This window comes from Trachurus trachurus (genome assembly GCF_905171665.1).
Source record: "Trachurus trachurus genome assembly, chromosome: 15".
Classification (NCBI taxonomy): Eukaryota; Metazoa; Chordata; class Actinopteri; order Carangiformes; family Carangidae; genus Trachurus; species Trachurus trachurus.
The window spans coordinates 27194662-27218559 of record NC_139906.1 but is presented as its reverse complement, the minus strand read 5'-3'; the positions used below and the strand labels follow the sequence as shown (position 1 = coordinate 27218559).

Genomic DNA, 23898 nt, shown 5'->3' with positions numbered 1-23898 from the left:
TATTCATGTTGCTGACAGATAGTGCCATGCAGTGATTTTATGTTACTCATCTCAATTAATGACATAATCTTTTTGTGAGATCTGATTGGTCCATGGTCATCATCCAGTCTATTTAAAGGGAAATTTCAACATTTGCATGTTGTTTTTAGATCAGCGGGGCAGAGACGCGAGCTGCTCAGCTAACGCTACGGAGGCTAATGGTATTTCCAGGCTTTCCCTCAAAACTCATCAAATACACAATCCAACAACTCCAAAACGCTCTGGTGGACAAGTTGTGACCTGCACATTCACCACGCTGAGATAATAATGGAACGTTACGAGATGGAGTTGTTTTCGAGGCAAATGCAAAGCCGCCGTTGCACGTTCCCCTCTGGAGCAGTCGTTTTTCGGCAAGGAGTCTCTTTTCGGCACAACACCAGCTTTGCATTTACCTCGAAAACAAAAATCTGTACTGTATCACTGCCGATCTAAAGACAGCTTGCACCGGCAATTTAAGGTAATAAACCTACTGTTATGACTATAGAGATTATGGCAATAGGAAATAGGATAGGAAATATCGCTTTAAATGTTCTCTCATTTTACACTGTAAGATAACATGATGAAGATCTGAGGACCAAAACGTGGTTTTCTTAAAAAATGTATACCTGATCGCAAGTGAAGACAGTGTGTGAGAGTTTATTCTGTTTCACTTTGTTGGAAAAAAAAGTCTATATTTAGTGACCGGTCTAAGTTGGTAACAGTGCAGACAGAGAGACGGCCAATGGGGAAGCTGATGGAGTACACAACTATATTACACAAGTCAAAGTACAGTCATTCCTAAACAAATATGACTCCAATACAAGTGTCAAGTGACTCATTACCTCATGATTATGTATCAAATCTGTATAATGCTGTTACTGTGTTGTGACTACATGGAGTCCAGGGCCCGTACCTGTCCTGGGGGAAGATGAGCAGTTGCTCTGAGTTGTAGAGCTCCTGCAGGACGTTGGAGAGGAACTGGCCCCACCAGCGCTCTCCTCCACACAGCTGCACCAGCAGCAGGCCGGCGTGAAGACGGATCTTGGGCGTCCCGCTGATGCACAGGTGTTTGAAGAGCTCCTCGCAGGCCTGGGCGTGGAAGGTGCTCTGGAGCACCGAGGGCACAGAGTGGCCTGTGAACATGCAGACACACCACAGGATTAAGTATGAGCTGTGTTATTTAGGATGCATCCGCCAACAACTGTTTCAAATCATCCAAACTGACTGTAACCCTGTCGTCTGCATTATGTAACATTATACAACAAGTAGTTCTGACCAAGCAATCTGATTGGTCAACAAGACATTTAGAATGTGCTCAAATCAGCATAACAGCTCGCCTAACTTATCACTAAACATATTACTCCGCGATGTCATGTTTTATCCATCTCCATGGTAATCATCCATGAATTCTTATTTTTATAATTTTAGAAACGTTATGTTACTCGTGAAAATAAATCACAAACTAAATCAACTTCCTGTAGAGTTCCTGTCAGATGCCAAACTCAAATTTTAGAACAATTAAATAACCATTTTTTTGTGAATATGCTGTAAACCGCAGCGTTTTAGCCAAGAGGCTGTTCCCTTCTGTATGTGTACAGTCAGAGAGACACTAGTTGTAACCGCGGTGAAAATAAAATATGGCCTGGAGCTGAATATGTCATTGGATAAAATGGAAGATAGCTCTATGTTTCTCTCTCTCTCTCTCTCTCTTTGCAACTTTTGGGCTTTTAAATAATCTGTAGTAATGGAAATGTTTGACTTTCCCCATCAGCTGTGTCGGCGACGCAGTATTGATTTAGTTCGGGAAAGTCAGGGACCGTGATAAAACATTAATGTCAGCTCAGTTCACCTGGGACTAGAAAATCCTTTCTGTTGCTAGGTCGTTACTAAGGGTCGGATTATTTGCTGTAGAGGTAAACTAGGTTCCATTACACATAGGAGTCTACTGACGTGACTGATTGTGTTTCAGGTATTAGTCGGACCCCATGTATTCCCATTGAAACGGGAAGCACACTCGCAAAAACCTTTCAAATTTGAGAGCAAATTGTCCATCAAAATGAATATATTTTGATGATACATTTTATTTTGTTGGTAATAGCTGTATAATCACAATATTACCCTCGAGGGTGTGCTTAAACGTAATTTGAGCACTTCAGTGACACTTGCGGACCTCGGCGCTGACCGCTTCACTGTTGTGCTCAAATGACGTTAAAACACACCCTCTCGGGTAATATTGCTTAAACGTATAACTGCTGATGTGTGTCCTGCTTCCTGCTTCCTGCTCACCGTTGTTGGAGTGCAACAGGCTGAGCAGTGTGTCCAGCAGGTAGCGGATGATGGTCCTCAGCTGCTCCGTGGAGGAGTTGTGAACCATCTCCTGGGACTCCACGGCCCCGGACGTGGGGAGTGACTTGCGGCCGGCGCCCAGGGACACGCGGAGCCGCTGGACAGCGTGGTGAGCCAGGTTGAGCTGCAGCTGCAGCTGGATGCAGTCCTGGTAGGCTGAGAACACACGCTGGTCCTCCTCCACCACCTTGTCTGGTTTTCGTAGGAAATACTGGGCGTTGTTGGCGCTGTTGAGAGGCGGCAGGTCGATGTTCTGGAGAAGCGTCTCCAGTCGATGGCACGCCAGATTATACCTGGAAGAAGAAAAGGAGAGGGAAGATTAAAAAAAACACATCCTCTGGTCTTGTTATCACCACACATATCTGTTATTTGTCTTTACACAATAAAAAAAAATAAACTTAATTAATCTTTTCACACACCTCACAAAGCAGATTTCCAGTGCTAAAACCTGATCCTGTGCATCAGTTTTAAATCTTCTCCTGCTTTTTTAACACGTTGTACTTAACAAAAACAGAGTCGACAGAAGGACAGCAGTTATATCGATCTACAAGTCAAATCAGCATTCTGTCTTAGTAGCATGATGCTACTAATCCACTGCCACCAAATTGCATCTGTCTCAGTGTTTCCCCCAGAAAATGTGTTAGTTAAGGTGGTGTCTGTTCTGTGGCGGGGGGGGGGGGGGGGGGGGTCGCGGCGGCAGGGAATATCGCTACATTTTTATTTTTTTAAGACGTTAGTTTAGGCGGCAGCTCTTTGTTGTTAAGGCGGCTGCCTTAACAGGAAAGCGCTGCGGGAAACCCTGTGTCTTATTCCACACTCCACACTTCCAAACACAGTGAGCAACACTGTTGCACACATGAATTCCCTGTCACTTCATCCCATTTGAGTAAAGTTTCTATATATTATAATAAAAAAAAAGTTGGTTGGTCGCCCAAGTGTTTCACTTAATAGTTCCTTATTTTTTCCAACTCATGCTCTGCTAAAAAAATCTCAAAAATGTTGGCAGCCAACAACCAACCATGTAACAATGCAGAGGCCAAATAACAACGACAAAAATTCAGGCAGAAGAAGCTTGATTGTTTTTGTTTGATAAGGAGAGATGACTTGTCAATTCATCATGTGTTTCTTAACTCTATTTCCTCTAACTGCTTTCTTAATCACCGCTGTTCTCCGTTCTGGGTCTCTAGTTTTTCTCTTCATTAAAACTGTACAGTCTGCAAAATGATTTGTCAGCTGACTTGTAATTCTTTTGCAGCCCACTAGAGGACTACGCCTACAACTCAGTCATTGGTGGTACATTACTGATGCCTCCCGTGATGACATTTATTGTTTTTAATGAATGTTTGCGGACACGACTGGGCCAGTGAACAGATTCTGGGTCAGTCAGACAAACATCTTACCTGCACTGGATGTCCTCCTGCAGCGCCACCATCATGGTCAAATGCTGATCTATGTCTGGCTGACTGGCAGCTTCACTCTCTCCCCGCAGAGGATCATGCATCAGCTTCAGCTCGCTCTCCCACGGCAGGATGTAGGTGTGGCCGTAGTAGAAGCCCAGTGGGATCTTTGCCCGAGCGTTGGTGCTGCCGTAGCGACCGATCACAGTGATCTGATGGGTAAATGATGGAGAAAAAAATGAAGTAAAGCTGGAAAAAACAACATCATGATGTGGTTGAGGATCCTGGAGACAGACCTTCATGAAGCGGCAGACGGGGGGCGGCAGCAGGTCGTGGAGGATGAGAGAGTGGGTGCTGATGTCGGTCGCCACCACCAGCCGGCGGCCGTCCACCTCTTCGCCCAGCGTCCAGATGTCCATGGACAGAGAAGCCAGGTCTCCGCAGGTCGGGATCAGGACGTCGGTGAGCAAGACAGGACGACCGAAGTCCAACGTCACAAAGCGCCGAGCTCCTGGGAGGAAGACAGACGGACACTTAGTTTTCTCTTATTCAGCATGTACAAGCCGGAGTCGGTCCACATTCCCAGTCTGGAACACTGTCACATACCTGAGTGCATCCGCTCTATGATGATGGACTGATGAGGAGGAGGCTGCAGGAAGTGAGATGCCTGGGAGATGGCCAAAGCCAGACCACTGCCAATGGGACTCTGGATCACAAACAAAACAATATTTCAACATACTTGAAATGTCACAACACTCCACTCTTTATGTCCTTTTACAAAACATTACAATACTAGGACAGTTTACATAAACAAGACAAACTCTAATACCTAAATAATGTAGTGTAAGGGTGCCCTGAATTATGTTTTTATCTTTTTTTTATTTTATTAATATCAATCTTTTCTATTCCTCCTATTATTCTGTATGCTTATGACAATTTTAATCAGTTCCTCTTGTATTCTGTTTTCAGGGTGACATTGTAACATCTGTCCAGGGCCTACAGATGAAAAATAGCCTTTTTGGCTAAATCTTGCACAGTTGCAGTAATGTTTCAATGTCCCTGTTCAATAAATGTATAAAATAAATGTTTTAAAAAAGTACTAGACACTTAGTTCTAGCTTTTACTGCATACGTGTTTTTTGTATATCCCAACAACCAACACCTGATGGAGTGTCACTCTACATGTTACTAACCGGCTTGGCTTTCTGTGCGTTCTTGTGTGCAGCCAGGTTGACGGGACCCGGGTCCATCATGGATCCAGGGAACAGGTGAGCCAGCTCTGCGCTGAAGGCTGCCGACACGGCCTCGTTGGGCGGCGTGAGAGGAGGGGTCATGAACAGCGGCGTGGTCTTGGGCGTTGGGGGGATGACGTCCGAAGGGTGGATGAAGAAACCCGGGGCCGAGGAGGCGTTGGAAGGCACGGAGTTGTGGATGGGTCCCACGCCCGAGGCGGCGGCTGCGGCGGCGGCTGCGGAGGTGGTCTGATGCAGCTTGGCCTCCAGCTTGGCCTTCTGTTCACAGCGAATAATTTTTAATCACAAGACAAAAACTCTAGACTGGTTCTGACTGTAGTCAGAGGCAACATTAAAGGGACATATGCCAAAAAAAATAAAAAATTTGTGTCTTGCCTCACTCCCGAGTCCATGACAAGCAGATAGACACCATCCTTTCGACTGTACGTGCAGTAACAAGGGAGATAGAGCCCGTATTGCCCGTAATTAGCTTAGCTCAAACGCTGGAAGTGTATAGGTAGTGTTAGCCTGCCTCCACCTAAAGCCATCAGAGAAACTCTTCAGCAACTCTAAACAAGATCTTCGTCTCAGAACTGACAAAACTCTCCGGTAAGGCATCTTGAGCGGTCAAATACCGTAACGGGACGAGATCGGTCAAAATGGAGGGTTCAAGCAAAGACGGTTTATTTTGGTTCAAGCTAGCTACATCGAGGGTAGGTTAGCTTCCTATTTCAAAGTAAAAGCACAAATTCTATCGTCATGGTTTTCTGTATGTAAAGGGCAACAGGTGTTTTATTTTGTGAAAGTAACCGGAAGTGCTAGCTTGAGTAGCGCCGAATTCGTCCGAACAAAATTGTAAACAGCTGGTATTTAGACAAATTAACACACTGCTGATCTAAACGGCTACTTTCTCACCTAAAAATGTTTGAAATGTTTAGAGCTAAAATGAAATCAGCTTCTACTGCTGATTTCAGCTCGGGTAGGAGGCAGGCTAACACTATGGTGCACCAGCTCTGCCCGTATCTCCCTTGTTACTGCACGCACAGTCGAAAGGATGGTGTCTATCTGCTGGTCATGGACTCGGGAGTGAGGCAAGACAATGTTGGCATATCCCTTTAAATGTTTCAGTTTGACTCAAGCTACATAATCTATTTCAGCTGGGCCTTTGACATGCTCATCCATGGAGGTGATGAAACAATAAGTGACGGCAACATTCAAAGTCAGAGTCTTCTACTGATTCACATATTTTTACTGTTGTAAAGTACACATACATTTTAGCTTTATATTCTTCTTTTCCTAAGTGAAATTCCATTAGTGTGGGTTTAACAGGAAAGGATAATAACAGAAACAACTGAACCAGTAGCACTGATCTGAAACCTCTGGCAGTGACCTAATCTCATTTTAGGCTTTGTTAAATTAAAAAGTCATCAGACAACGGCCTGTCTCACCTGCTGCTGCAGCTTCAACAGCTGCTGCTGTTTCTCCTGCAGCACCTGCAGCTGCTGCTCTGCTGACACCATGGCGTGGGACAGTGACTGCAGCGCCACCTGTGCCGCAGAGCTCAGCGCCGTAGAAGCTTCGCCGACCGCTCCCGTCGACAGGCCGCCCACCGCCGGGGTCACGCCAAACGTACTCACTGTGGATCAACATCAGAGGTTTAGACGATGACCAGTTCATACAGTGAAACCTGATTTAAAAAGATTAAATGAGAGATGACTGGTATTTACCAGTGAACATGCTGGCGTCGTCTCGTTCCACGCGTGTGCCATCGCTGGTAGAGATACAAGTAAAGTGCAAAGGCTCCACCTCCAGGAGTCCTGTCAGCGCCGTGAAGCTGCCCTCTGCTGCAGCACAGCTGCTCACCTTGCCATTTCCTGTCGGACAACAAAACACCATGTAAAGTTAGAATAAGGGCTGCCCCCAAATAGTCAACAAGGAAGTCATTAGTCAACCTAGATTTCATTAGTTGATTGGTTGCAGAAAAAAAAAACATTTGGAGTCGTGTCGTGTCTTATTTAACTGTGTATGAAAGGCTAGAGAGCTTTTAAGAGAGCATTAACAGGCAGCTGACTTTGTGCGTACTCGTCAAAATTGATAGTTTAAAGGTTCAAAATGTATAGGTTATTCAGTCGCTGAATGCTTTGGATAAAGCAAACCTTATGTTAGGTAGTAGCTCCATATTTCCTGTAACTGTTTCACATTTAAAAAAAACCCTCTGGTGTTGCACTGGACAGGAACCCTTTTCTTTCATAACACATTGTTTATTGCTGTGCTGAGTACCGTCTCATTTCCTGTTGTGGTGTTTCCACTGTTTAGGATCTATTCATATCTGCTAGCATCCTTAGCAGGTATTGATTACTTCACTCTCCCTCTCTCTTTTTGCCGTCTTATCTTTAGTTCTCCCTCTGCCCCTGGGGGGGAGCCTCACTGGAAATATCATCTGTCAGTCAGTCACTTAGTCAGTCAGGAACATCCCAGATTGTAGGGCTGGTGCTGCAGTTGTTTAGCTGATGGCTTCCTACCTGAAATAATGTCAGACAGGTCGATCTCATCCGACTGGACTCCGATGCTGCTGTTGAAGGCGTTCTTACAGGACGAACCGCTGACCTCCAGGTCGAAGAGCACCGGGTCAAACGGAGAGCTGTACAGACCGTAGCTGCAGGAAACAAGACGGCAGAGAGGTGAGAGTTATTTATCATTTTCCTAACAGGACGACAAGAAAGCAGCATGGACGTAGAGCAGCAGCAGAATCACACGGGTGACTATTATATGGAGGTTTACCGGGTCTGCAGCAGCGCCTCCAGTGGGGTGAGGCGGTCCTGCAGCTGTCGAGAGATGGCGGTGAGCAGGGAGGCGCAGGCCGTGCTGCAGCCGGCCAGGTCCTCCTCCTTTACGTAGTTCAGCAGCACAAAGTACCAGAACACAGAGCCTGGAAACAGACACAGGGGGTTGTATTGATGCCAGGTGATGAAAACGGTGCTGCATGTTGCTCTGAACTGTTGTTGGTCACTTACCACCCGTTGCTGCTGCAGTCAAGTAAGGCATGTTGTCTAGGAGAGACTTGAGGAGACTCACACCTAAACTCTGCTGGCTGGGGTCTCCTTTCCCATTGCTACGAGAAACACAACAGCATGTTCATCATTTACTGTACGAAAACAAAAGTTAAAGACAGAACAACTGCTTCAAACAGGCCCATGCTACCGCAGGAGATGGACAACCCTGGATTTAAAGGATGTGCTTCAGGCAACCTCAGTCCAGACTAGGGATGTCACGATTACTTCTTTTCTTGAATTTAATTGGTAGGAAATGTTCATTTGTCATTTGCAATTACTTGTGTTGTGGTATGACACGGGTTCGGCATTCAGTGCAACAAGTTAAACAAAGTTGAAACGGCGTTCACTTAGTATTACATATACGGATGCGAAAAACCCGACATGTTTGTGTGCAAACTTTTTATTTGTCAGATAGTTTCAGTGTCAGTGTGTAATGGCCTGATGATCGACAGAATGTAGTCACAAACTTCATCTGTCATTTGGTATAGATGACAACTAATGACTTGAATATTTCAAACATTTCCCCTGACAGATTAATAACTGGTCCTATATTAAAAGATACTTCAAATATTTGGTGTATATGATCAGTTATGTAATTATATTTTGACTAGATTTGATTTTACACATTCATAGTGTTGTGAAATTAATTAATGCAGAATAATCGTGATAATCCTAATACCGTGATTACCAAGAAAATCTATAATCGTGACATCACTAGTCCAGACACCTGAAAACACATCACATGATAATTCACATTTGGCATGTGTGGGCCGGTGTAAACAGGAAGCAGATTGTCGTCTTCTCTGCAGTTAATCCATTGAAAAAAAAAATACTACAAACAAGAACACTGCAGTGTTAAAACACTGAGCAGCTGCTAGTCAAGACATCAAGGTCAGTAACACTTGTAATTCTTCATCATTCATCATCATGTTGTATCTTCAGTGTAGAGGATTGTGATGTCAATTATGACACGCAGCTCCTCTCTATAAACTGAGCTGCTCTGTCTCTACAGCTCTTACAGTATAGGTGCCAGGAGCTAGAGGGAAATGCTTCAGACACTGTAGGTTTTACAAGACAAGATAAGATAATCCTTTATTTGTCCCACAGTGGGGAAATATACATGGTAGCAGCAGAAGACAACAGCAATGAAATGTATAGCACAGATAATAAACAGCAAATAGCAATAGCAGTAAAAGAAAGAAAAACAGAAGAAAGCAGTATTTGTAATTAAGCATGATAAATGAATAATAACAATAAGAAAAAATAAAAAAATAAATTCTAGCTAAGTGAACAATGTAACTTACCTGATGCAAAGTGCGAGGAAGCGAGCGCATTTGTGCGCTATGCTCCGGCCAGCCTCGAAGAAACACACCCGCACAATATCCGTCAGTCGTGTCCGCGTCTTGGCCAGCAGGCCCTCCTTTCCCTCTCGTAAACTAAAAAAAACAAGCAAGGAGATTCTCATCAGCAAGTAAGAGCGGAGCAGAATGTGTGAGCCTGGTGTCCTGGACGACTCTGCCGTTGTTGAGCTTCAGTCCTACCTGCAGGGGCCGTTGGAGAAGACCCCGGCCAGCCAGCACAGGATGTCCAGGATGAGGCTCTGGGCGTGCTCGGTGGTGGGGCTGGCCTCGCTCCGCCGGCACAACGAGTCCAGCAGCTTCTCGTGGAAGTCTGGGAACTGCAGCATGGCACAGCGCTGGACCCTGAGCGGCGCAGGGCGACAGAGACAGTGAGGGTTTAAGCTGGTGGTGGACTGTGTGTGTGTGTGTGTGTGCAGCAAAGACAACAGGAGCCTTAGTAGTAGGTGTTGCTCCAGTTTTTTCCGGAACTTTATTACTGTTACTTTGTTTCCAAGGGTCACAGTTTGATCAATGTGGAGGGAAGTGTGTGACACAGTTGTTTTCATCCTCCTCCAGAAAGTTAAAACATTTTAATATAGTTGTATTGTTGAATTTATTGATATATAAGCATGTAGTAGTTTCCCCCGGATTCCCAGGAGGGGGGGCTCCTTTGTCCTGGGAAGTGAAAAGTTTGGAAAATGTCAGCAACATGACTCAGTAGTGATCTGACCTCTCTTTGGGTATGGACGTCTTCTTGAACCTTCTGATTGTGACTGAAACTTCCTGCAGCAGGTCGCAGCCTCGCATGTTCTCTGCTTTCTTTGAGGAAGGAGCCGACTCCGTCTTCACTGCAGAAACCTTCTCCTACACACACACACATACACATTATATATTAGCGTCTCACAACAATGATGTCACCTATTTACAGGCAGATGGACATGTGAAAGTCAATAGCCTAGCCAGCTCTGTTGGCTAGCCAATAGGGGTGTAACGAAAAGTGATTTGAATCGGAAAATCAATTTTGATTTAAACAATGCGAGTGCATCGGTAGACGGGCTAATGAATCAGTCTCAAAGTAGCTTGAACCGGCCGATGGCCCGATTACAAAGTTATAAATCAGTTTAATGTTGCTGATGCAGCTGTGGGACCGTCTCGTCTCCCTCTCTCTTTTGCAGTGTGCGCTGGCTCGCTCAACCTTTTTTTTAACACACGTGCAGACTTTCACTCGCGCCTTCAGTCATATTTCACAGCAAAACGTTACATAGGAGGACTGACAGTATGTGCCAGTGACGCACCGCATTCCCCGTGAAGGAAGATCAGAGGACAAACGTACGCGGAGTTGCTGACATAGACGTGTATAGCCTGTAACAGCGCTCCTCCTCTCTCTTCAGCATGGTGTTTAGCTGCACTGGAAGATCTAGTTCGCAATGCTGCGCGGCGTCAGCACCGTGCCTGTGTGTGTTTATTTCTAACAGCAATGAATGCTGTTTGTTTGCTCTTTGTTGTTTCTTTGACTTTAATTTGTGCCAGCAAAACTTGAATATTGGGCTTTGGAGGGCTCTTACATGTTGTTACATGTTACTGAAACATGACAAAAGTTACACTTCTCTACTCTTTGATAGATCTTTTTCTTTTTCAAGTTGATTCATATTGTAAAATGATTGTCTGCTTTCAACAAGGAACTATCATTGCATCATAACCCCTTGAATTGAACTGTGTCATATTGAATTGAATCGTATCGAAATCCTACCGCGTCAAACCGAATCGAATCGTTCCATTTCAAAATGTATCGTTCCTGAATCGTATCGTACCCCATGTATTGAATCGTCTTATAGTGGAGAGATGCACACCCCTAAGTATGTTTATAGAATAAATACAGTTTGAACTACTACCAGACTTGTCTACCTTGGAGGCCTGAGCCCGCTGCAGCAGGTTGGACAGTGAGTGGGCCTTGGTGCCCTGGGGCTTAGCGCTGGGCATCCTGACCAGAGGCCGGGGGCTCTCCTCCATGCCCTTGTCGCTGACCGCTTTAATGTGGACCAGGAAGGAGCGGTACTTCCCTCCAGCCATGCCTGCAGTGGAGGGAGGAATGGGACAACTGAGAAACCCTGGTGCTCACCACAGTGCACAGCTGATTCTTAACAAACAAGTAGCATTGTCTCTCTCTCACGCACACACACAGTTATTACCTTTGACCAGTTTGGGGCTGGTGAGGCTGAGCATGCCTGCATGGCCGGAGAGGTCCAGACCACTGGCCAGCCATACTGGACCGCACAGGATGTCCTCCTTGTGGTCCTCTAGGAACGGACACAACATGGAGCCTGCAAACATATCCAAACATGTCAATCACAACGTCACTCTTGAAAAAGAGGTTTTAGTTTTTTTACCTGGTTAAATAAAGGATATTGATTGATTGTGTGCTTAAATGTTCCTTAATGAAGAAAAAAAAAAACTAAAAAAAAACAACAACAAAAAAGAATCCTAGGTCATGGGATTTTTCCAGAGGCTGCTGCATGACCAACATCCATTTAAAGCAAAGCAGGAGCTGACTCAGCTCCTGCAGTGAGGCAGAGCTGTGTCAGTCAGCTGTGCTCTGCAGCAGCCAACTCTTTACCTGATGTCTCCTCTATGTCCATGAACTGGATGTCCTCTGCGAAGTCGTGCAGGGCAGCCTGGCCGTTCCTCTCCCCGTTGGCATGGAGGACGCTGGAGAGGGGGAAGGAGATCTGTCGGTCCACAGCCGTCTCTGTTGGACACATGAGAAGCAACAATCAGATACAAACAGTTCCATAGCTCGTATCACTTCAACCAGGTGGTTGGTTCATGATTAAAGGAGACATATTCTGCCCCCTTTCCACAAATTAAAATAGTTCCCAGGTGTCTTAAAGACATGTCTGTGACATACTTCTGTCAAAATCCCCCAAGGATCAAACATCACAGCTCTTTTCATCCTCTCTAAACAGCCCTGTTCAGAACAGCTGGTTTCAGTGCCTGTCCCTTTAAATGCAAATGAACCACTGCTTGCCCCGCCCCTTCTACTGGTACCAGGTAGGGGTGGGGTTATGCAAATTAGAAAACTAGTTACATCACTGAAGGACAACTGAGGGAACCGCTCGTAAAACCACAAATATACCCCAAATACCCAAACACCCAAATATATACAGTCAGAACTCTATATATGGCTATAGGAACTCCTCATCCAGCCGCGCTCGACTCTCTCTAATACAACAATCATCCCTGCTCAGAACCTGTAGCTGCAGATTTTCATGTGTGATTTCTAGATCTTCTGACGTGTCCTCACCGCTGACTTTGCCCAGTCCAGGTGCTTTGTTCTTCAGTAAAGTGACCTGGATCTGAGGAATGTTGACTATGTTGGCATTCAGGACAAACTTGAAGTCCACGTGGCCCACCATGCAGGCTTTGGGCAGCACCAGCTCAAACACGTGCTCGTCCCAGCTGGAGCTGCAACGGGAAGACAAGAGCACCGCTCGCTTAGATGTTCAGGTTAAGTGTGAGACAAGATGAACAGATGGAAACAGGAAGAACAAAGCGGTGGATTGAGGGAACGACGCCGCTACCTGTCGCTCTGAAGCTTCCAGGTGCGCGTGTGCTGGGCGGCGTCTCCGTGGTGCTGCTGGTGAAGATGCTGCGGGTGGCGCCGCTGCTGCTGCTCTTGCTGCACCTCCACCCAGCACGGCGGCACGGTGGCGGAGAAGCGGGGGGTCAGCGTCTCGAAGCGCGTCAGCTCCACCAGTGACATCAGGCTCTCCGTGCTCAGCGGTTGGTCCACCAGGAGGTCCACTCCTGCACAGAGAGAAACATGTGGTTCATCATAAGACTCTTAGGTGTGATTATACATGAAAGATTGACATGGAAAGCTCATATAGCCGATATAAAAAATAAAGTGTCGAAGAATATTTTTGTTTTGAACAAGGTAAAACTTGTATTGAATTGTAATGTAATGAAACTACTGTATTGTTCTCTTATCGTTGCTACTGTGTGGAAGTTTGGGGCCATACATAACTTGACAAGCATAAGACCACTGATTATGTTACAAAAAAAGGCAGTAAGAATTATTCATAATACAGGATATAGAGGACATACTAACAGATTGTTTATTAAATCAGGAATGCTGAAATTCAAAGACTTAGTAGAAACACAAACACTGGCTATAATATATAAAGCAAAAAATAGAATATTGCCAGAAAGTATACAACAATTGTTTGTTATCAGATCAGAGGATGAAGAACAAAGGAGGAAGTTTCATGTACTACTGCTTCCCAAGCCAAGAAAATGCTTAAGGAAATAGTTTTTTTGTTTTTATTATGCTTGTTCTGTTTACATTATGGTAAGACTACAGTTTCGCTCAGTGACTGACAGAGAAGTCAACTTGAAGCTCTGTTTCTGTTGTTGTTGTTATTCTTTGTTTTGTATGGTTTATGGCAAGAATGTTGCTCAGTGACAGATTACTAGAATAATTAGATATTGAGTGAGGGGCAGGCAATATAAGATGTATCTTCTCCCTGCTCCCTTCCAACCAATGAAAGAAATGTTGTGATTTGCCATGATATTGTCAAATTGTGAAATTGCCTTGGTTGGGATAAATAAAAAGAAAGAAAGAAAGAAAGAAAGAAAGAAAGAAAGAAAGAAAGAAAGAAAGAAAGAAAGAAAGAAAGAAAGACCATGTGGTGTGTCAGTGTGTGGGTGTGTGGGTTCTAACCTGTGATCCCTGGGCTAGAAGGGTTGGAGGAGGGCTTGGCCCCCTCGAGCAGCAGTTCAGCCCCTTTAGAAAGGGGGCCATCAATAAACATGTCTCCGTCATCTATATCGTCACACACGCCTCCAATTTGAAGGAAATGAAGTTCTCCACCTTCAGAAAAGAGCAAAAAAAAAACAATCAGCAGCTACAGATACACATCATCTACCTGCAGGAGCTCAATCACCACAACATACAGTATGGTTGAGATCACCAGTACATTCTACAGTACGTGCTGTCAGAGCAAAAACAATCAGGACCTGCACAGTTAGAAACAAAATCACAATATGGCTGAAGGTCTTTGCACACCAAGTCTGTTTTTTTTTCTGCACGTTTAAAAATAAATACGACTTCATGTTGCGACTCCGAAACTAAAGTTCAAGTTTTCAGAGCAGGTTCTATTTTCTGTCTTTTTGACCACTCATCAGTGTTTCCAGGCTGTTCTGGAGATCCCAGTTGAGTTGCCTGTTGTGTGTGTGTGTGTGTCCTAGACATATTGTTGAGGATCAATTGGATCAAGGAGATTGGTCATGTTCTTTTTAATGTGTGGCTCCAGTAGGGCTAATAATAATCCATCAAACTTGACCACTGACATCCTGAAATAAACTATGGAAATGATCAGGAGAATTCTGCAGATCATTTACAAGCAGATCCACTCGCTCTTGACGTTCTCCCAGGATTGGATGGAACTAATCTTTTTTCTTTTTATTTTCAATAAGTGAGAGGACCACCAATCATTCTCACTGCATGACGTTTGCCTCCTTTTGCAAGTTTTGGAGAAGAAAATAAAAACGCAATAGTAATAAAAATGCATCGAACTCAGTGTGTAAGGTGTCTGTGTGTAATGATTTTTGTCGCATGATGGATTAGAAAAACACAAATGCTTCAAAAAAAAAAAAAGGACTTGGTGTGCAAACACCTTCCGTACAATACCCAAATCAGTTCACATTGTTGTGTAATTTGTCACAATGTTGCAGACACCACAGCCTACAAATGATATTCTCCACATAAAGGAACATGGACTTTAAGGATGAAATGAGAACAACCACTGAAACTGCAAAATCTGCCATTTTTGCATATTGTGCACAGAATATTCACAATAATATTAGTCTAAAATGACATTTGATATCAGCATAAATTCATTCAGTACCTCTAAATATGGTCATAAGTTCTAGCAGAAATTAGATGGTTTACAGCATCGGAAAAAAAACAGCACTGTTTAATGTCTCATCATCAAATGTCATTAAAAAAAGACAGATGATCCTAATGACAGGTAAAGACCACAAACTAAAACAGCGTCAGTTTAACTAGTATGCATACTGCTACACATACACACCATTATTGTTGGAATGTGTTATCATTTTGTAAACATTTCCGTTAGCTCACCAGCATAGTCAGTCTACTACTGGACTGCTTCAACAAGTTGTATTGGAAAACTTGTTGTATCTATTATCAAAGACTAAAAATGACCAATTCAATTGTTCAGGTCCAGAGGCTCTGGAGCTCTGGGTCCCACAAGAGACCATCCTCACCCAGATGATCCAGAAAACCCCAAACCAGCCTGAACATTGACATCTTCAGTAATGACCCAATGGGCACGGTGCAGTCTGCAGACAAACAGCTGCAGAAACACGACACTCACCTTTAGTGCAGGCACAAAGGCGATCGGTCCCAGAGCAATAGGTAACTGATACAAAGGGGTCTGTCTCCTCGGGTGACCCCTCCTTCTTAGGCGGCTCCACCTTGGCCAGGACCTCTAACGTGGACAGGTCCAGGATCATAATGTACCCGGCCCGCGTGGTCACCACCAGGTGGCCCAGGCCCGTCACCTCTAACCGCTTGCAGTCTTTGGGGCTCGAGGCGGAGGTGGAGGAGGCAGCGACGGGAGCGCTGCTGCTGCTGCTGCTGGTTGTGGCTGCTCCACATGCAATCCCAGTCCCAGAGCCAGCCGGACCCACCGGTCCCGCTCCGAACCCGGGCAAGCCGTTTTTGGGAGCGGAGTGGTGAGTCTCCTCGGTGGCTTCTTCGCTGTCGTCCTCCCTGCCGTCCAGCACGTCCGGAGGAAGCAATATAAGGGAGGTGATTGCATCGCAAGGGTCCCAGATCTGCTGCACCTTCACCGGCTCCTCGTCCAAGGTGACGATGCGGGTGGAGTAGTTGAGCTTGTAGAGCGCCAGGTAGCCCCCTCCGGTGGCCCCGCCCGACGACTTCTGCTGCTGGTGGTCTCCTGGGGGCAGGATGAGGGGCGTCTGGGGCGGCGACTCCCCCGGGTGGTGGTGGTGGTGGCCTTCCACGCCGTTGGCCACCACCGGGTGGAGGGGGTCTCCTTTGCGCTGGTTGCAGAGGGCCGAGTGCAGGCGGTTGAGGTTGTTGAGGGCCTCCACTTGGTTGGTCGTGCTCAGGGACTCGGCGCCGCACGGCTGCAGGCCCACCAGGAGGTGCACGCCGTCCCAGCAGGGCGTGATCGAGTCCACGTACAGGTTCTCCTCCTCCAGCTGCTTGGGCAGCCTCAGGCACTGCACCAGCGCTCCGGGCCGAGGCGGGGCGGAGACGGCCGGCGCGGCCAGCGTGCTCCATTTGTCCATGTGGCCGTCCAACCCCGCCAGGTTGGTCGCCGCGTCGGCAAACTGCTGAATGTAGGTGATGGGAGGGTCCTGGAGGAGGAGCTGCTCGTGCGTGTCGAACTCCATCTCTATGATCTGTGGCACGGTGAAGCCTTCCTCGTGGAGCCCTTTGCTCATGATGTTGTTCATCTGAGCGAACACCTGCCCTGAGGACTTGTCGTCCACCTCTCTGATGCTGTACAGCAGCAGCACGGGTATAGTCCTGCGCACAGGCTGCAGAGAAGAGGGGCTGGGGGGGTGGGAGCCCGCCAGGTTAGAGAAGCCTTGCTGCTGGGCTGCAGTCTGGGAGTTGCAGGACTCTATCTCCATGGGACCCTGGTCCGGTAGAGCCCCAGGCTGGAAGGGCTCAGGGCCCTGAGTCCTTAGGGATCCTTCTGTGGTCCTGCGTGTCGTAGATGTGGCCGTGGACGGGGGTCCGGCCGCCGGGGTGTTGGATGGCGAGCGGTAGCTGAGCAAGCCTCCGGCCAGCAGGCAGGGGAAGGGAATGTTGTGGTGGTCGGGGGCCTTGTCCTTTGTTTTGGCCTGGCCGTGGGCCTTGGCTTGGTTGAGCGAGGGGTTGGCGCCCAACTCCTCCAGATCCTTGACCGTGTCCTCCAACACGCTGGCCACCACCTCCCACTGGAGCTTCTCCGGCTGCTGGAGCACGCTCAGCGCCGTCACCCCGAGGCTCAGGTCCATGCTCTCCCACTGGGACGGCTGGCCTGAAACAGACACACCAGAGCAGGGGTGAGGTTTGACACCACAACACTGTAAAGGTATAATCACGTTCACACAGATGTGGCTCAGCACCAGATCTCAGACAACAGACAGTCACCTGTTATTGACTCTGATCGGGAATGCTCATCACTGTCTGAATCCTCCAGCTGGTCATCACTGGAAGACAAAACACAACCAACATGAGACAAAGCAAACTGAGAAGACTGATGAGGTCCCTGCACAGTAAGAGGGACTGAGTGGCTGTGAGACAATAGTACTGAAATACACAGGGAGGTGGGTGGGCCTGATGATACCTGTATGACCAAGTGAGTATGCAGTGATAAGGAAAAGAGAGTAGGGATGTCATGATTACTTGTTTTCACAATTAATCTGGGTAAAAAACACTGCAAATATTTAATTGTAAAGGTTCCTAAATACAGTCACTTTCCATAAAGTTAGAGATGTGCACGAGTGGTAAAGTTTGGCAGAGGAAGACTTATTCCTTCCAAACAAATGTACAGTAGTAAGTCGATGCGCGTCAAACATGACGCCATAAAGTAGCGGCCAAAGGAGGAAATACGTGTAAATATGAATCACCACCTGCAGGATACCCACAAGCCTCTGTACGCCGCCAAGTAAAGGTAAATACAGTTACTGGGTAAATAACCTTTTTCCTCCTATTTTCCTCCTGTGTTGTTTTTGAAATGCTCTCCGCCTCGCTGCCTGACCTGATGGTCGTGTTGAACAGCTTGCTGAGCCATAAATTAAAACAAAGGAAAAAGACAATCCCCAAAGCGGATAATTACAGAGGTAACTGAGGTTCTATGGAAGACGGTCAACACAGCACCGTACGGGTCAGCCTCTGAGAGAGTGACCCATACAGTGGCATGTTGGCCCAATATGAAGTAGAACAGCTGACTGAACTGCCTGGGTCAGGGGGGATGGATTTCCCCAATTAGTCCAATCAATGAGCGCTCCTTTCAACTGCATGACGTTATTCAAAAAGTGATAAATGCAACAATGTTACGACTTTCAGCCTCGCAACTGAACTGAGTCCTCTTGGTCAGTGATGAAGATTTCTGGAGAGCATTTTTGGAAGTTTTGGAGTGGAACATTAATGATCTAGTTTTTTTTAACTATGGGCGTTTGTGTATCCCATAACCAATGACACAGCACAACACAGTCTGTGTGCGTTTAATTAAATAAATAAATGAAAAACTTCATTGACATTTATTTCCTGGTTCTGTCATTCTCAACACAGTCCTGATCTGTTTCATAACAAATGAGGAAATTCTCCATATATGTGGCACTGTTATGTTGCCATGCCACCTCTGGCGTGAGTGACAGGTCATCCATCAGTTGGAGCTGACATTGCAGTGACAACGCCTCTGTAGCTCTAGACAATGACTGGAGGAACCTGTTCCCTGACAATAGGACACGGCTTTACAAAGAGACTCAACATTAAGTTCAGCGAGGCATCTAAAAAAGAAAAACACACTGTGTGCGCACGGGCTTTTTCGTCACCAGTGATGATGCACATCTTCTTTCAGTGAGTCACAGTGAGTAGAACTGTTGCTGCTGCCGTTCCTCGTGTTGTTGTTTTGTTGCTGCTGTCGTGACCTTCTTCTTCGGTCGGATGTCAGACCGCGGCTCCTGCTGTTATACAGCTTTTCTGTAGTTTATGTTCGACCTGCAGTACCCCAAAGTTCACGTTGCCATAGCAACCTCTGCCTCCCAGGGGCCTGTTGTTCGAAACCTAGATACGGGATTAAGCCCGGATATGTTGGTTATCCTGGCTGAATTTAGCCTCAAGTCGGTTGTTCAAAAACTGGATACCTTTATCCTGGTCAGGTTACTATGGTGATTTATTGTCTGCAGCTAGCCTGCTCCAGACCAGGCTAACAGCCAGGCTTAGTTGATTCTGTTGTCTTTATCTGTCAAGTCAGCAGTCACTCTGATCAGAAATCAACGTGTTTCATACATGTTCTTATGTACATATTGGCCTGATTTATAAACAAATAAAATGCATTATAATCAAAAAACATGAAACATTTACAATATTTATTTTTATTTTTATTTTATCTTTATCTTTTATTTCATAATTAGGCCTTCAAAATTCATTCAATTCATTGTTATCGGCAATTTATTGAAGCACCAAACAGCATAAGGTTCTAATATTTAATTAATTTTCACCTGTTGCACATTTAGCCATGTGCTGTATAAACTTTACTTCAGATTTGTGTAATGAATCATCTTCCACTGCTCATCATTAAGGCAAAGTGCACAGCTGCTCATTTGTGAAAGGAACTTGAGTTGTGATTATAGTTTTGGATTATTAAATCAGTCCGCAGTTGTCCGCCGCACTCTCTCTGAGCTTTATGACAGCGACAGTGCTTTTTTTTACTACGTGTGTCAATTTACTTTTTTTATTTTTATTTTACACTCGCGTTCCGACGGCATCCCATGTGTTTGACTTCACAACGCTATGAACTGTGGGTAATTCCCCTACCCAAAGTCAGCATCGGTGCTGACTCACGGTAAGGGGGCAGTAAGGGCTCATTCACTGAATCACTGACTTGATGATCTGACAACGGAACAGCCCTCACACACTCACGGACTTCCCGTGAACGCGCCTCTAAGTCAGTGAGTCCGTGAGGGGTCGGATTGGAATTGGGCCTAAGTTCCACCTGGCTTGACAAAGCCGCTCCTCCTCAGCCTGGCTCAGCGTTCGAACAACCAACTAAACCAGGATGGACTTATAAGACTTTGTCCAACCTGGCTTTTCCACTTATCCTGGATTTCTTTATTCTACTTTTCGAACAACAGGCCCCGGAGTTGTCGTTGCGGTGCACATTGGCGTTGTTTACTATTTGCGTGTTCTGGTGTCACATTGAGGAAATACATCTCTTGGGGGGGATCACACTGTGCATGTGCTTGTGAGGGTTAGTGTATATGTGTGTGTGTGTGTGTCCGTCCCACCTGTCTCCCTCTAGCTTGGGCAGGTCAGAGCAGGAGGACGACTCCTCCAGCCAGGCCAGAGTTGGTCTCCGGGACTCTGTCAGCGTCTGCTGGCTCTGCTCTCCACCACACAGATTCAGCTGCCTCACGATGGCAGGGTCGTACGGGTTGATGTCAAACTTCAAGTGCACCTGTTCAACACAGACATTTTTTTAACGACGGTTGGAAAACAACCAAGTCATTTCATTGGACGAGAGGCATTCTATGCAAGCTGATACACAGTGCGACAGTACTGGTGCGTTAAACGACATGTCATGCTGCTTTATGGCTGTTATTCATTAACCGCCATTATCTAACTTCGATTGTAACAATAAATGCATTTAGATGTATCTACGGTTAGCCCCTTGAGATGAGCAGGCACCTTGTTTTTGAGGGCGTCCAACATAAAAACACACATACAACATATACAGTCATGATACAACAGACATACAGTACATGGCTAACTCAGCATGTTTGAAATGTTTATTAATTTGCACTGTCTCTGTATATTTTAAACCAATAAACTAAACATAGAAGCTCTTAAATACCCATCTGCCCAAAACCCCAGAACCTATCCACATCCACCATACATGTCCAACAACCAAGGCATCATACAACATGACACAACAGAGCACAGCACAGACACAGCATACACCTATAAATCATCAAACTAATCTCTTATTACAGTCGTCACATAAAAGTGATATCACACTCAAGGTTGTGCAGTGGATAGTGGGCGAGAAGCTTCGTCTCTTCCTCTCATAAAATACTGCTTGAATTTATTAAGACATAAAAGCCATTTTCATTAACAAGCTCCCAAAAGAAAAACGAGCCTCTGATTAACCCTCCGGTATCGTAGTGGCGTCTTACTTTGCATTTATCAGGGGTGCAAACTCATCAGGGGTAAAAAAAAGGTGACAAGATACCGACCCCCTCGGGGGGTCCGGGGGCATGCTCCCCCGGGGAATTTTTTTTAAAAACCAACTTTAAAGGTGAATTTACAGTCAATTTTAGCATGAGACTAGGGTCCAGATTTACTCAGGTTTGCACAGCTTTTGCTCCTGTTAAACCTGCACAATCTGTCTCTGTTTGGTTTTGAAACATGTGAAGGGGGTCTTCAGCCTATGCAGGTTTAGCATGAGCAAAAGCTGTGCAAAACTTGGAGAATCTGTCCCTTGATGTCCATCAGATGAACCTTGCAAACCTTGCCTTCAAACTAAATAAAATGTAATACAGACTGATTGGTTCATTGTGAAACATTTATTTATTGATGTAAATGTGTTTTCTGTACGTAGGCTATGCTCCTAGGCAGCGCTGCTCTTTCTGTCCAATAACACACATGAAGCTTAAAAATGCCATAGGTTACATAAAACATATTAAGCGGCAATATGTATTTAAAAGATGTTCAAGCAAACGGTTCGGTTCACGGTTTTGTGGTCATGGTTTTCGGTTCGGTTTCGTATATTTTGATCGTTGGGAAAATCAATCATGTCTTGTATATTCATTTAAAACTTAAAGAATGAGGCAGTCTGACATCTGATCCATCATTGTGACAGTCTGAGGTTAAAAGTAGGTGAGATTCTGGCTGCAAGAGAGGAGACATTGATAGTTCCAACATGTTTTAATTTATTGGGCAAAGAAAGTTATCTAACAAATGCTAAGAACAATTAGATATTCACTGAAATATATAACCTATATTTATTAATTGTGGTTCTTACAAAAAATATATCTTATAAAATATAAAAGCTAAAATGTCTCTTGCTCTGCCCCTTTAATTAGTGCATACAAAATAATTTAACTTTAGCCTACTACTTTTACAACCACATTATTTACCAGCAACATAAAGTGAAACAGAGGCAGAGGTCCTGCCACAGTCAGTCAACCTCCTCCTCCTCCTCCTGCTGCTGCTGCTGCTGCACAGGTCGCACTGGAGCTAGTCTCCCTCGCCAGACCCTCCTCCAGAGAAGAGGGAGACACTGGAGCTAATTAATGCTAAACGCGCTAATCGCTAATTGGCCGCGATCGCGATCATCACACACACGCGGTTCCATACAGCACCTACACAACGCTGCTGGCGCATCTTCTAGCTCCAACTCTTTCACTCGCCGTGCTCAAAAAGTCGCGTTAGTTAGTCTGTATTAAAAGTGAAGCTTCAGGTGTGTATTGCTGGACAGAAGAGGAGCGCTGCCACCACTCGTTGTCATGCAGATAAGGTGCATGCGCCTTAAAGAGACAGGTGCATTGCTTCGCCTCGCCTCGCCTCGCCCCCCCCCCCCCTCTCAAATTTTTTTTAAATTGCGGATTTACACGAATCACACAAATGACCAATTTGGGATCCAAAACGGCGAATTTCGCCGAAAGGTGACAAGTTTGCACCCCTGATATCCTGCTATAGGACATTCATTCATACAAGTTCTATTATTTTCTAGTTGCACCGTGAAGTATTTTTTCATTGTAGCCCACATTCAGCTCTTGTAGGTTTAATGAGATTTAGTTTAATGTGTTTGAGGTTATTCTACAAATGAGTTTTAAAAATTATTTTAGATGGGAACAATTCCAAAAATGGAGAGCAAATCTCCATCAAAAATGTTACACCTGACAGTTTTATTCCTTTATGGGTTCAATTCTGGCATGATTCATACTATACTGTTTAAAGTTTAGTGATCTGACCTTCATCATTTTGGAAACATCCCAGATGCACATCTTGCCCCTCTTGGTGGCAGCAGCGAGGAATTGTGGGCAGCTGCCGAAGCCGTAGCAGGCGATCTTGTCCGAGCTGTCGGGGCTGTTGGGAAACTGGGCGGGGCTGGTCGCCAGCGTCACCGACAGTGGGACGTTCTGCGTGTGCTCGCCCTTCACGAACGGGCAGTTGGGTGAGTGTCGCTCGTGTTCCGACCTGAGGTTGGTGGAGAAACGTTTGAGCATCATCGGAAGACGCGCAGAGAATGCATTTAGGTCACAGTCTCAATAACGGCTGAATAGCTCCACTCACCATGGCTCATCTGTAGGCTCCCAGCAGACCAGACACACACTGCAGGTGAAGCACATGGCTCTGTCGTCCCCTGTTGAGGCAGGCTGCGGAACAATGGGAGGCTGATTACGACACTGATAAAGCTGCAGTGGCTTCAGGAAGTGTTTTGTTTGTTTACCTCACATTTCTCCCTGTGATTGTGCTTGTACAGTGGGTAAAAGTATTGTGTATAAATGTGGCTTTGATTGTAAAAAGGTGCTGTATTCAGCAAGTTCAGTATTTTTGACAATGGCCTTAAAGGGATAGTTCAACATTTTGGCAAATTTGCCTATTGCCATAATCCCTATAGCCTTAGGAGTAGGTTCATTACCTTTAATTGTCAGTGCAAGCTGTTTTTGGATCGGCTCACATCTCTGCCCCGCCAATCTAAAAACAGCTTGCACTGACAATTAAAGGTAATGAACCTACT

General features: G+C 45.6%; 1 protein-coding gene across 8 annotated transcripts in view; it reads right to left on the bottom strand.

Annotated features, from left to right (window-relative positions):
• birc6 (baculoviral IAP repeat containing 6) overlaps positions 1–23898 on the bottom strand; it is a 139704-nt gene that overhangs the window by 97654 nt on the left and 18152 nt on the right. For 6 of the 8 annotated variants that reach the window (XM_083987807.1, XM_083987812.1, XM_083987811.1 and 3 more), the window contains exons 6-30: positions 23451–23533; positions 23129–23354; positions 20441–20610; positions 17580–17638; positions 15784–17466; positions 14106–14255; positions 12964–13189; positions 12687–12847; positions 12000–12131; positions 11575–11706; positions 11291–11457; positions 10116–10249; positions 9587–9748; positions 9350–9481; positions 8007–8104; positions 7774–7921; positions 7515–7648; positions 6720–6866; positions 6441–6628; positions 4954–5271; positions 4368–4467; positions 4058–4272; positions 3765–3973; positions 2305–2657; positions 932–1151 (exon numbers count right to left, since the gene is read on the bottom strand). In XM_083987807.1, coding sequence (XP_083843933.1) covers positions 932–1151; positions 2305–2657; positions 3765–3973; positions 4058–4272; positions 4368–4467; positions 4954–5271; positions 6441–6628; positions 6720–6866; positions 7515–7648; positions 7774–7921; positions 8007–8104; positions 9350–9481; positions 9587–9748; positions 10116–10249; positions 11291–11457; positions 11575–11706; positions 12000–12131; positions 12687–12847; positions 12964–13189; positions 14106–14255; positions 15784–17466; positions 17580–17638; positions 20441–20610; positions 23129–23354; positions 23451–23533 — 5747 coding nt within the window. The remainder of the gene's footprint in view (positions 1–931; positions 1152–2304; positions 2658–3764; positions 3974–4057; positions 4273–4367; positions 4468–4953; positions 5272–6440; positions 6629–6719; positions 6867–7514; positions 7649–7773; positions 7922–8006; positions 8105–9349; positions 9482–9586; positions 9749–10115; positions 10250–11290; positions 11458–11574; positions 11707–11999; positions 12132–12686; positions 12848–12963; positions 13190–14105; positions 14256–15783; positions 17467–17579; positions 17639–20440; positions 20611–23128; positions 23355–23450; positions 23534–23898) is intronic. The other 2 variants (XM_083987809.1, XM_083987810.1) reach the window with 2 other exon arrangements.